General features: G+C 38.9%; 1 protein-coding gene across 2 annotated transcripts in view; it reads left to right on the forward strand.

Annotated features, from left to right (window-relative positions):
• The first annotated feature begins 2044 nt into the window (after nucleotides 1-2044).
• Nucleotides 2045-13918, forward strand: part of dmd (dystrophin) — a 413300-nt gene continuing 401426 nt past the window's right edge. For both annotated transcript variants that reach the window (XM_085802729.1, XM_085802740.1), the window contains exon 1: nucleotides 2045-2314. In XM_085802729.1, coding sequence (XP_085658855.1) covers nucleotides 2233-2314 — 82 coding nt within the window. In that variant the 5' untranslated portion in view covers nucleotides 2045-2232. The remainder of the gene's footprint in view (nucleotides 2315-13918) is intronic.

The following is a 13918-nucleotide window of genomic DNA, read 5'->3' on the forward strand; positions in this document are numbered from 1 at the left end:
ACCAAAGGGCATAAAGTGCAGAGGGCAAAAGGGTTAAAAAGAAGCGATCAGGTAGGCGTCTAGGCTGAACCGCGCCATCTTGTTTTTTAGACTAATGCTAAAGATTTAAAAATAATTCCCCAGATAACTTCCTATAATGAAATATGCAATTTGTATCTATAGCCTAGTTGTGTCTTGTTCCATGGGACAAAAGTAGCCACATATATTTCCCTATGACAATTGGAGAAAAGTTAATTTATTTGATGTCATACAAGTTTCATTACCACTGTTAACCTCTGCACGTTGACTCAAGGCCTATGTTCAACGCAAAACAAAACGAGCACTTGCTCGACCCAATAGTTAGTTTAAAAATAACCCAATGTTGTAGTGCGCGGACAGCATTTTTCAAATGAACCGGCCAGTTAAGTCACAGAATTACCCAACCCTTAACCCAACAAATGGGTTACTCACTGAAAAATAACCCAATTACTTGCACAACCCAGGAATTGAGTTAAATTCATAGCCCTATAACCCTGAAAATGGGTTACACTCTGGAAAAATAACCCAAAAATTTAATTCAACACCAATAGCTCAGAAATTGGGTTACAGAGATAACCCAACATTTTTTAGTGTGTGTGATGCTGGGTGTGGTCAGAGGTGAAAGTTACCGCTTGAGCAAAAAATAAAGTACCAACACGCGCACACACATGTACAAACACACACAAACACACACATACAGCAGCAGCAGCGGGCAGCTCCTGGGAATGCCAGTCAGGTTTCTGTTTTTGGAGCTCCAGGATTTTTTATGAGTGCGGCTGGGAGACCGAGTCCATCATATCAACCTCTAATTCAGTCTCAGGCTGCGCGTAATGGAGCTGATGCAGTGAGGCAAGTCCAAGCTCTTAGCCGCTGGGAAATCTAAAGTGAGTATATGAACAGATCTGATATTAATAGACCAGATATGCCACACTGTAAAAAAAGAAAGAAAATTCAAACACATGCCAAATTGTTATTTTACAGATTTTTCCTTTACCCACTTTTGACCCCATTACTGCACCTTGACCTTTAATTTCACATATTTCAGACTAATTTATATTTTAGTTTATGGAATATTTTAATATATAGTTTTTAATAAAGATTCTACATATTCAACCTTTAGAAAGGAAAGCATAAATAATTCATAATTATTGCAATGAGGTTAACAGTTGGGCAGTTAATTCAAGGATGATTTCTTTAATTTCACAGGCTTGTTTTAAAGGTGTAGCTACAGAAACGGCCGTTTGTCCTGTTTGTCGCGCCGAGTTGTCACGAGCTGCAACACGAGTTTACCCGAGTGAGGAAAACGAATTTGATTGGTCGTTATCGAGCAGGCGGGATATTCAAAGCTTGGGGCGAGACCGAGCTCCGTGTGTGTGTGCGTGTCTCAGACATTTGAATGACGGATGACGGATCCAATATCAGTGGCTGGTGAATCGTGTACAGGCTGACGTATAATCCGTGCGCCTGCATTATCCAATGCGGAAAAAAAAATACACACTTTCGACCTGGATTTACTCAAAAATAGAATTTTGCACAAAGTTTGGCCTCCATCGTCTGATAGATGAGTTATCACATTCATTTAATGACCCAGAGTGGGCTCAAATTCAGTTTTCTTTTCTGTACAGCTTTAAGAAAAAAAAGATCATTAGCTTTTTTTTCTTTCTCTTTTTTTTTTACAGTGCATTTCACTACAGTTGCAGAACTTCAACCAATTTCTAACCCTCTATTTAAGTTCAATAAGGACGTGATATCAAAATTTCGCCAGAATGGTGACGTGACCAACGCAGTGACGTAATCATGAGGTCAGAGGTGAGTCACCTAGTTGCCACTACATCATCCTCCCCGGAAACAGGCGTCCGGCGCTGGGTGTCAGGTGTTACGCTGGGCGGTGGGGGGCCGGGGGGGGGGGGACCACCTCCGAGCACCATAGTACTATTTTAGAGGTGGGAATGCTCCGACACCCGGTCGCCCCCCCCCCCCCAGCACACCTGCTGCTGTCTGTCTGCTGCGGTGTGACAGACAGTCAGACGTCCTGTCCCGGTCCCTGCTGCGTCTCTCTGCTCCGTCCCTGCGTCCTCACCGCCTTCTGGATTTATTTTATACTTTGGGTTCCTCCTGGTGGATTTAACATATTTTAATTTGGTCGTTTGCCCCCCCACCGCTTGATTTTTAACTTTTTCTTTTTCTTTTTCTTTTCTTTTTAACCTGACATCGATGGCGGACAGTGTGCGTCCAGAGGACTACTGCGACGAGCCTGTAGAGGACGAGTTTGGAGAAATCATCAAGTGTCGATCCGGTAGGAAATGAAATGAAAGCTCAGTGTGTGTGTGTGTGTGTGTGTGTGTGTGTGTGTGTGTGTGTGTGTGTGTGTGTGTGTGTGTGTGTGTGTGTGTGTGTGTGTGTGTGTGTGCGCGTGCACTTAAGAAAGAAAGTTTGGGGTTTATCTCTGTCCCATCAGATACTGAGATCACTGCAAAAACTCAACATCTTTCCAAGAATATTTGTCTCATTTCTAGTCAAAACTAATCTCATTCTACTTAAAATAAGACTCATCATATTAAAAGCAGCTTGTTTTTAGACACTTTTTACTTCTTTTTAGCAGATTTTCACTTGGAATAAGTAGAAAAAATCTGACAGTGGAGCAAGTTTTTCTTTCTTATTACAAACACAAAAAAACTTGTTTTCACTGGCAGATTTTTCTACTTATTTCAAGTGAAAATTTGTTTGAAACAAGTGAAAATGATCAAAAAACAAGTAAATTTTTAGGTGATGAGTCTTATTTTAGTTTTGACTAGAAATGAGACATTTGGACAAGAAATAAGTCAAATATTCTTGGAAAGATGTAGAGTTTTTACAGTGATGTGATGTCAGAGTTGTACTTTTTGCCTGTAGGTGACAGATGTGATTATGATGAGCAGGGCCGCTGCTAGGAATTCTGGGGCCCCTTAAAGAATACTAAAGTGGGCCCCTCCCCCCTGACTTTTCCACTTTTTTTCTTAGACTACGTATGTATTATCATTTTTTATTTAGCCTACTTTGTTTTGATGCTAATGCAGCGTTACTATGAGTGTTAGTCAGGATCAGCCCCAACTGTCAGCACTTTTAAATCCAGGTTAAAAACATTTCTCTTTTCACATGCTTATAGCTGAGCTCTTTTTAAGAACTTTTAACTTTATCTATTTTCTTTTATTTTACTTTTTTATTCTTCTTTGCTCCTGCTTTTTAACATTTTTTTTGTTTTTTTTTTGTTTTTGTGCTGTTTTATGCTGTTCTTTAAAAAAAAAAAAGTTTTGTCTTTATGTAAAGCACATTGAGTTGCCTTGGTATGAAATGCGCTATATACATTTTTTGTGGGCCCCACTGGGCGCTGGGCCCCCAGAATTATACCACGGCCCTGCAGTGTGTGTTTTGGGGAGTTTAAAGGTGCAGATTGTCAGATTGGTTGTGATGTAGGGTTGCTCCCATTTTTCTTCCAGTTGCAGCGTTGTTGAAGCATCTTGCAACAAGTGGGATTTTGGTGCGATTTTCCATCTGTGCTCTGGTGCTGTTGCAAAACTTTTAGTCCTGATGACATCAGTGTGACATCATCAGGGCTACTTTCTAGTGCTTAGAGCTGTGATGTCACTTCCTGTGTTGGTCACTTTGGCTGTGTAGTAAATCTCCCCCTATCACGGATGTAGTCCAACTATATAGTGTGTTCTCCATTTTGTAGTGTTGTTCGAATTCTCCGCCATTTGCACCGCGAAACTGAGTGAACAAGCGATGTACACTGCTTTCTACTCCCGTATCCCACAATGCAATGCGGTCGTGTTTTGCCAGAGAAGAAGAGGAAGCTAATTAGCATGTTAGCTACGATTTATAAGGCAATTTACCAAAAAAACTCCTCAGACGTATTTGCCTTGGCTCCGTTTGCCCGAATAGCAGGAGTTGGGCAGCAGCATCCCAACACTAACAGGCAGCATTAAATCAATCTGATAAAGAAACTGTAGTAGAATATGGAGGAAATACCAGCTAACCAGCTAAGCTAATAGCCACAGAGCCGCTAACGGCTCACGGTCGGGACGCACAACAGTAGTTTACCAAACCAAACTTCCGATATTTCAACAGTTTATTGTCCGAGTAACACAACCACACAGAATCACATCCTAAAATGTTCCCGCAAGGGTCTGGTTTTTATTATTTTATTTTTATGTGTCCGGTTTGTTTCATACATCCATGGTTTGTTTACGCGTCTGCTACGTTAGCAGCAGTAGGCTAACACGCTAACACCTGGAGCATCAGCTGACGCAACCACGTCCAGAAAATGACCGTTTATTGTCTGAATTCTCCTCCCGTCGTTCACTACATCGTCTACATGATGTAGTGGAGAGGGAGAGAGTGAGTGAGTGAGTGGATGATTTCGAACACAGCCTTTGTGTAGCAGTGGAGCGGAATAGATTTCTGGGAAGACTTGAAATGTGATGATGTGGTGATGTGGTGAAAACAGATCTTCAGTCACTCTATGACACCAGTATCAGAACTGAAACACACATCAGAGTTTGTTTCAGCTTCAGGAATGAACACATAGGATTGTAATCAAGGTTGTTTTATTTGATTTCAGTTCATTCACATATGAAAAATTGCACACAACTGAATGTGCGAAAGCCGTCATGAGGTGTTACAGTATACAGTAGGCTATAGGCTACCTGTAACTGCTGTTTTCACAAAGGCATCAGGTTTTATGTGGGCGATGCTGGTTGTTTTTTAACATTCTGTTTATTGTATTTTCATACAGTATTTCACTTACAAAAATGGATATAAACAAGTTACCAAAAAATATAAGAGTGGAGAGGAAAAATGAAATAAATAAATAAAGAGAGAAAAACAGAAAATATATAAACAAGCGAAAAACAAATGAAATTAATTAATTTAACATTGCATATGAATCAACATGTCAGCCAGAGCATCAATGTAAATATGCCGGAGTTAGCATAGTTGCTAATTCACATCACAAATAAACAAAGACAGAAAAAAACTATACATAAATTTAAAAAAAACAAGAGAAAAACAAATTAAACTAACAAAGAAAGAAAAACTAAGAAAATGAATACACAAACAAGACAGAAAAACAAATTAAATATATAAACAAAAGGAAAAACACAAATAAAATAAAATAAATTGGAGGAGAAAAACCCCAACAATAACAATAAAAGAGCATAGATGCATATAGAGGTCACAGGGTCGACCTTATTTTGTCCAATGTAAGAAAATAAAGCACCTCCTTAATCCAGTTTGTAGAGTTAGATAGAACTGGACATCTCTATTTTCTGTAAGAGAGATGAGATTTCCTAATCACGTTTTTAATGTAAATTATGAATTTAGTGAAATTAGAATTAGAAATACTTTATTTAATCCCCGAGGGGAAATTTAAAATGTCACAGAGCAGCAGCAAGACAATACAGACAACAACACAGATCACAAACACATAGTGTATTAAAACACAGAATAAAAAAGAAATAAATATATGAATGAGAGATGCGTGTAGAAGGTTAAAAGTTAAGAAGTTAAATCAGATAAACATGTTTCCTTCTACAGCGCTACAGTATAAAGGGTTATTCCACAGACACACAGTGGAGCGACTGCTGCCACTGCCAGTTAGCCGAGGCTATTTATACCTGATGAAATGTTTACTATGAACCTTGGGACTAAATCGGTCTCCACTACACTGTTACTGTTTCTGTTTCTGGCGTTCAGTTCAGTCGGTGCCGGATCGCAGGTCTGAATCCCCCCCTGCAGCGTCTCGAGGTGTTTTAATGGTCCAGTGAGCTGTGGGACATCGAGACAGACAGATGGACGGGAGGAACACTGCAAAAATTAAATATCTTACCAAGAATATTTGCCTTATTTCTAGTCAAAATGTCGTTTCTAGTCAAAACAAATCTCATTATACTTAAAATAAGACTCATCACATTTAAAAAGCAGCTTGTTTTTAGACACTTTTTACTTCTTTCAAGCAAATTTTCCACTTGAAATAAGTAGAAAAATCTGACAGTGGAGCAAGTTTTTCTTTCTTATTACAAACACAAAAAACTTGCTTTCACTGGCAGATTTTTCTACTTATTTCAATTGAAAATTAGTTTGAAACAAGTGAAAATGATCTAAAAACAAGTTCATTTTTAGCTGATGAGTCTTATTTTAAGTGGAAAGAGATTAGTTTTGACTAGAAATGAGACATTTGGACAAGAAATAAGACAAATATTCTTGGAAAGATTTTGAGTTTTTGCAGTGAATGATTTACATTTTTTTTTTTTTTACTTTTTTCTTCTTTTTTTTTATTAATACTGGCCAAATCTGGACCAGGTGACCCCCCCCCCCCCTCCCCCTCTCCCTCCCCCTCTCCCTCCTTCCCCACTTTCTCTGGAGGTGAATTTCCTCTCGCTGTGTAAATAAACTGACCCGTCTCTTTAAATAAAGCTTCAATGAATAAATAAAGCACACACACACACTCTCCCTCTCAGCTGTGTGTGTGTGTTTCCCCCCCCACCCCACCCCCCCCGGTACAGCTGGTGGTGGGTCATCTCGTCTCAGGCTGTAAATAGCGGTCAGCTGGCCTGATGGACAGCTGCTGTGTGGTGTCAGATAGCCTCGTTTTACCACCTTCTCTCTTTCTATCTATCTCTTTCTATCCAACTTCACTCCTTCTCTCCCCAGCAACAGCTTCTTTTTCTTTCTCATTCTTTCATTCAGAAATTTTATTTAATAGGATAAACCCCTTGAGAGGAACCCTCTCGTTTTCGAGGGCGTCCTAACATACATTACAAACCAAAAAGAGACAAGACACAATCAACAATCTACAAACATACAACAACAAAGACAACAGACATCAACACAGACATAAAAGAAATGAGTACAAAAATGGACACAACCTCTCAATGGCCGCAAATGGCCATGGCAATAGCCTAAATAAACTAAGAGAAATGTAAAATAATAACATCATATTCAAATAAAAAATTACAGTGTAAAAAAAAAAAAAGAAAAAGATATAAATCATCTGAAACATGTGCAATTTAACTCAAAATAAGAAGACACAGAATATTTAAACCTATGAAAAGAGGTCAATGAGCGTAAATTTAAAGGAAGATTATTCCAGTCTGAAGGCGCTTTGTACATAAATGTTCTTTTACCAGTTGTTTTGTTCACTGTGGGGGTAAGGAAGAAGTACTGAGATGAGTTTGTTGTGGAATATGGAATCAAAAATTGTTGTAAATAAGCAGGATAATTGCAGTGTATACATTTAAAAATTCTCATCACTTTGATTAGAAATACAAAGAAATGATTTTCAGTATGTACAGAAATGAGGGTGTCTGACAACCACGAGGTGCTTATTATTATTATTTATTTGGGTATTATTTACCGACTTAGTCATTTGTTGCTCGGTTCATGTTACTTTCAGTTTGTCTTTGTATGTATGAATGTGTTTGTATATGTTTTATATGTATATGACTATATAGAGAGATAAAGATTAGTAATCATATGTTAGAATAAATCTATATGCATATAAATATAAGAATATATTAGAATAAATCCAATTAAATAACTCATGAATTAACTTACTGTATATATTATGATGACTAGATAACTTGATAGATAATTTATGAATAAGGGGTGGGAGTAAATAAGTTTTACTTCTTCCCACTCCTTTTCGGATATGAAACAAACAAAACAAAACAAAACAAAAACAAGATAATCAAATTACCTTTATTTTTCAATTATTTTCTTTTATTTATTTTTTATTATATATATATATATATTTCTTTTTTTGTTCATATGTTGTTTTTGCAAAGTTTTTATACGTTATGTCTGTCCATTTCTGTATTGTTTTATTTCTTATAACATGTCCAAAATAAACTTTAACTAACTAACTAACTAACTGATTGATTGATTGATTGATTGATTGATTGATTGATTGATTGATTGATTGATTGATTGATTGATTGATTGATTGATTGATTGATTGAAATGTTTATTTATTTCGAATATGAAAATAAAGTAATAAAAAAAAGAATAAGACAAAACATTTAAACATGAGAAATAGAATACATATTCGAAAAGGAGTGAGAAGAAGTAAAACTTATAAACTCCCACCCCCTCTCCTTATAAAGACTAGCTAAGATCCTTGTCTAAACATATCTTATGTTACAAAATCATGAATATCATTTATTTATAATTTAGGCTACTTTACGTTTTAATTTAATTTACGTTTACTAATAATTTACTTATACACACTAATTATGCATACATACTAATTATACAAACATACAAACAAACATACATACATACACATGTCCACATACAGATACATACACAAACACACACGCACATACAAGGAAAAAAAAGAAAAAACAACAACAACAACAAACAACACCACAAGATAATGACCAGTTTAAAAAGATAAAAATAAATATGCACAGCAACTTCATTACACTTTCTCATTCTATCCGATCTAACCCTTTTAAATGTCTTTCTTTTTTATTTCCAAGTGCCCTCAACTCTCCCTCTCTCTCCCCGTCATCTTTTACCACCCACGTTGTTTTGTTACTGCGTGACCGGACGGTTTGTCAGGAGCTAAATCTGTCCGTCTGTCTCGGCCGTCGGCCCCACTGCAGATATTTAACATTCCCAATATCACGTGATGTACTGTACTGTGATGTGTCTGAATCCAAATTTAAACCAACACACTAGTAGGGACTGTAAATTATTATTATACGTTTTCAGGACAGGAAAGCGTTAAAAGAGGCAATTCTGGCTAATAGCAATGATTAACTTTGCACAAAAAGCTTTTGTGAGATCAATATTTGGTGCAACAGTGAGTTGTTAATGAAACCAGAAAAGTGTAATGACTCGGTAAAAACCCTTAATTGTTGAATTTACAGGTAACATACATATTAGGTAGTATTAAGGCCACATTAAGAAAAAGAAAACACAGACTTAGAGAATAAAGTCGTAAATTTATGAGAATAAAGTTGTAAATTAATGAGAATAAAGTTGTAAATTTCATACGAGAAAAAAGTCATAACATTATGAGAATAAAGTTGTAAATTTACAAGAATAAAGTTGTACATTTACGACTTTATTCTCGAAGTTTGTGATTTTTTTATTTGTCAATGTGGCCCTAATACTCTAATACTAAGTAGTAACAGGCTTTAGTTGTAAATAAAGAAAAGCCGTAGACTGTAATTCTGTTCATGACATTATCTTGTATATTCTATTCAAATGACATCCATTTACATGGCAGGTAATTAGCTATAAATGATTCACAATACAACATATTGTTGACTTTTTTTTACAGTGTATTAGAAGCCCATCCATGGTTGAAGTCACATTCACTTTCTTCTAGTCAAACACAACACTGTCTCACTGAGCAGTAAATACCTGACTGGTGTGAGATACTATTGACGGGGGGTGGAGGGGCAACACAACACTTCACTCTCTCCTACACACACACACACACACACACACACACACACACACACACACACCTGTTGTACTGCTGTCTCTCCTCTGTCCTCAAGGACTGGGCTGGCTGACAGTCGCCCCCCCCCATGGCCCAATTGTTGAAAAACTTATGCTAAAGTGCCCCCTGGGAGCCAAAACGCGCGTTAAAGTGTCCTCTTGGAAGCTAAAACGTGTGCTAAAGTGCCCTCTAGGAGCCAAAACACATGCTAAAGTGTCCTCTAGGAGCCAAAACGTGTGCTAAAGTGCCCTCTAGGAGCCAAAACACATGCTAAAGTTCCCTCATGGGGGCCAAAACGTGTGCTAAAGTGCCCTCTAGGAGCCAAAACACATGCTAAAGTGCCCTCATGGGGGCCAAACGTGTGCTAAAGTGCCCTCTAGGAGCCAAAACACATGCTAAAGTGTCCTCATGGGGGCCAAAATGTGTGCTAAAGTGCCCTCTAGGAGCCAAAACACATGCTAAAGTGCCCTCATGGGGGCCAAAACGTGTGCTAAAGTGCCCTCTAGTAGCCAAAACACATGCTAAAGTGCCCTCATGGGGGCCAAACGTGTGCTAAAGTGCCCTCTAGGAGCCAAAACACATGCTAAAGTGTCCTCATGGGGGCCAAAATGTGTGCTAAAGTGCCCTCTAGGAGCCAAAACACATGCTAAAGTGCCCTCATGGGGGCCAAAACGTGTGCTAATGTGCCCTCATGGGGGCCAAACATGTGCTAAAGTGCCCTCTAGGAGCCAAAACGTGTGCTAAAGTGCCCTCAAGGAGGCCAAAACGTGTGCTAACGTGCCCTCTTTAGTGGTGAGGACGCATTATATGTGCCCTTTTTTTCCTTTTCACCCCTGCCCTTCAAAAAGTCTGTGCACGCCACTGTTTAACTGTAACACTGCACACCTGTAATTTTAAAGTAGAACAATACAGTCAGCCACTTTAATCATTTTACTCCCAAAATGCTTTGAGTTATACAGTCTAAACACTGTAAAATGACAGAACAATAAATGATAGTAGGCCTACATTTTTACTGTAGAAACTACCACAATTGTTTTTACAGTGTTTGTATTCTGACCGTTAGCGTTACTGTGGATGACTGCGCCCTGAGGTCCCGTCTGTGTTGGGCCAAAAAGACGTCTTTCTCTTCACTCCGTTTGTCAGTCATCTTTATATCTGTTTCTGTCATTCTCTTCCATTCATTTGACCTCAGTTTTCTTCCCCGAGTCCCTTTCCGCCTCTACTCGTTCAGCTTTACTTTTCATAACATAACCCTCCTTGTTGTGCATTCTATTATTCATTTCACTCTTTTTCTGCACTATTGCACTATTTATCCTCCATATTTTTTATCTTTGGACGTTGATTTTGTATATCACTGGTTCCCAACATACGGATCAGAGCTGATAGTGGTGGACAGTTGAGGTGTTTGGGCAGTGATTGCATGCTAAAATATTACACCCATGGCAACAGTATCAAAACAGATGGGAATGAAAGAAGGATGTTAGGTTTGAGCTTTGGCCGAGTCATTCACATTTGTCAGATTTGTCGGACTGGCTGTGTGGTTTGGTCATTGTCGAGCTGAAATGTCGCTCTCCGGCCTCAGGTTGTGTGCACATCCCGAAGATCTGATTGATGGAGCTGCTGCTTTTTCTAGCTTTATAGTGTGAGGGAGACAGGAAATGGGGGTAAAGACATTCTGGCAATGAACCGCTTACACACTAAAAACAGTTGGGTTAAAAAAAATAACCAAATTTTAACCCAACTGCTGGTTCAAATAAAGACAAACCCCTTTTTGGGTTATTTTAACCCAACAGGTTGGGTTCCTCTTTTTTTGAATATTCAACCCAAGAGTTGGGTTATGCTAACTACAACGATGGGTTATTTTTAACCCAACTATTGGGTTGTGTATAAAGCACTTGCTTGACCCAATATATTCACAGGTAGCTGTGGTGGCGGGCGGAGACACACAGAATTGCCCAACCCTTAACCCAACAAATGGGTTACTCACTGAAAAATAACCCAATTACTTGCACAACCCAGGAATTGGGTTAAATTCATAGCCCTATAACCCTGAAAATGGGTTACACTCTGGAAAAATAACTTTATTTTAATTTAACTCAACACCAATAACTCAGAAATTGGGTTACAGAGATAACCCAACATTTTTTTAGTGTGTAAACTGTCGACTGACGAATATTGTTATTTATAAACCTACACCCTGATCTATGGAGTATGGTATGTCATTTGCATATTATGGAATTGACAAATTCTGATAGGATTGACCATAATGCATCACTCCGGTGACTCTAATTCTTTCATTTAGTGTAGATTGATGGCAGCTGGAAATCACAACAGTGAAATCAGGTGTGGCTTAGAGGTAAATGCATTTTTTATACTATATTGAATCTTAAATGATTAAAAACCAGCTTGATTTGGTAATACATTTATTGAGCAGATCGTTTTGAGGCACTTGGAGATAAATAGTATAATAAGAGGCCAAGCTGCAACACAGTCGTCTATACTTTCAGCAGTCTTCAAGACATTTTCACCAGCTGGTGCCCCCTCGGTCCCTCAGGAAGAGCTACTGCTGACAGACAGGGCTGAACGGAGGTTGGTGTCAGTAATGATTGAACAGATGGATGCCTCGGTGGGTCTTATCAGGCGTCTTAGTCTCACTGTTGCCGTGGATACCCTGTAAGGAACTGCAGTCATGGTGGAAGATCTCTGAAGCTGTGATGGGCCACACCGAGGTCATCCCTTGTGCCTTTCCACTAGTGCTTGGTAAAAACAAGTCACTATTAGTGTAGTAGTATACTAGTATATTTAATTAGCCTATCTGTGGGTTGTGTAGCTTCTCAGTGCTTCTTAGCCTGCCCACAGGTGTTAAAGGGATACACCAACATTTATTTTTCCGTGTCTTGCCTCACTCCTGAGTCCATGACCAGCAGATAGACACCATCCTTTCCACTGTGCGTGCAGTAACAAGGGAGATAGAGCCGTATCGCCTGTAATTAGCTTAGCTCAAACACTGGAAGTGTATGGGTAGTGTTAGCCTAGCTTAGCTCAAACACTGGAAGTGTATGGGTAGTGTTAGCCTGCCTCCACCTAAAGTCATCAGAGAAACTCTTCAGCAACTCTAAACGGACCGATCTTGGTCTCAGAGCTACAAAACTCTCCGGTAAGGCATCTTGAGCGGTCAAATGCCGCTAACGGGACCAGATCGGTCAAAACGGAGGGTTCAAGCAAAGACGCTTTATTTTGGTTCAAGCTAGCTACATCGAGGGTAGGTTAGCTTCCTGTTTCAAAGTAAAAGCACTTCTGTATGTAAAGGGCAACGGGTGTTTTATTTTGTGAAAGTAACCGGAAGTGCGTTGGTCACAACAGCTAGCTTGAGTAGCGCCGAATTAAACTAAATTGTAAACAGCTGGTATTTAGACAAATTAACGACACACTGCTGATCTAAACGGCTACTTTCTCACCTAAACATGTTTGAAATGTTGATAAAGTGATATATTTACAGAGTTTAGAGCTAAAATGAAATCAGCTTCTGACTGCTGATTTCAGCTCAGGTAGGAGGCAGGCTAACACTACCCATACACTTCCAGTGTTTGAGCTAAGCTAATTAGCGACTTTAGGTGGAGGCAGGCTAACACTACCCATACACTTCCAGTGTTTGAGCTAAGCTAATTAGCGACTTTAGGTGGAGGCAGGCTAACACTACCCATACACTTCCAGTGTTTGAGCTAAGCTAATTACGGGCGATACGGCTCTATCTCCCTTGTTACTGCACGCACAGTGGAAAGGATGGTGTCTATCTGCTGGTCATGGACTCAGGAGTGAGGCAAGACACGAAAAAAATGTTGGCGTATCTAAGCAGGATTTCTCCTGTGGCTATGCTATATTATTACCTTAATTAAAAAGCTCCAGATTAATTGTGATGGTTGTTATAGTTAACTAAATGACTTATGACTTCAACTTATAACGTTATCCACCGCTCCACGTATTGATTTTTCGCCGGCTTTGTTGTAAACAAATGCACATGGACAAGAGTAGCGTTACCAAAACAGCAGAAAAAGCAACCGAACTTGCGTAATTACCCTTTAAGGGGTTAGTAAAAGACGGATATAGCCTCTGTGGAGCCACCTACAGGATTAGATTGAGCTGTACCAGCATCGTCATCTTGCCAGCAACCTAATTCCTGTTGGAAATCGGCAAAGAGGCTGCAGCTTCAGTATGGCTACACACTCAAAGTAGCCACGCCCACAAATGTTATTAAGTCTTAAAGTTTTACATGATTAAGCATTTGAGCTATAGGAAATATCATCCCTTTGTTGGGTGATTGGCCAAGACAAAAATCCCCCTTACTATTTATTATTTCAGTTATTGAGTCACAAAGTACTTTTCATAACCAGTAGCTACAAAAGACAG

The sequence above is a fragment of the Trachurus japonicus genome, chromosome 2 (assembly GCF_045865225.1).
Source record: "Trachurus japonicus isolate A0001 chromosome 2, Traja_1.0".
Classification (NCBI taxonomy): domain Eukaryota; kingdom Metazoa; phylum Chordata; class Actinopteri; order Carangiformes; family Carangidae; genus Trachurus; species Trachurus japonicus.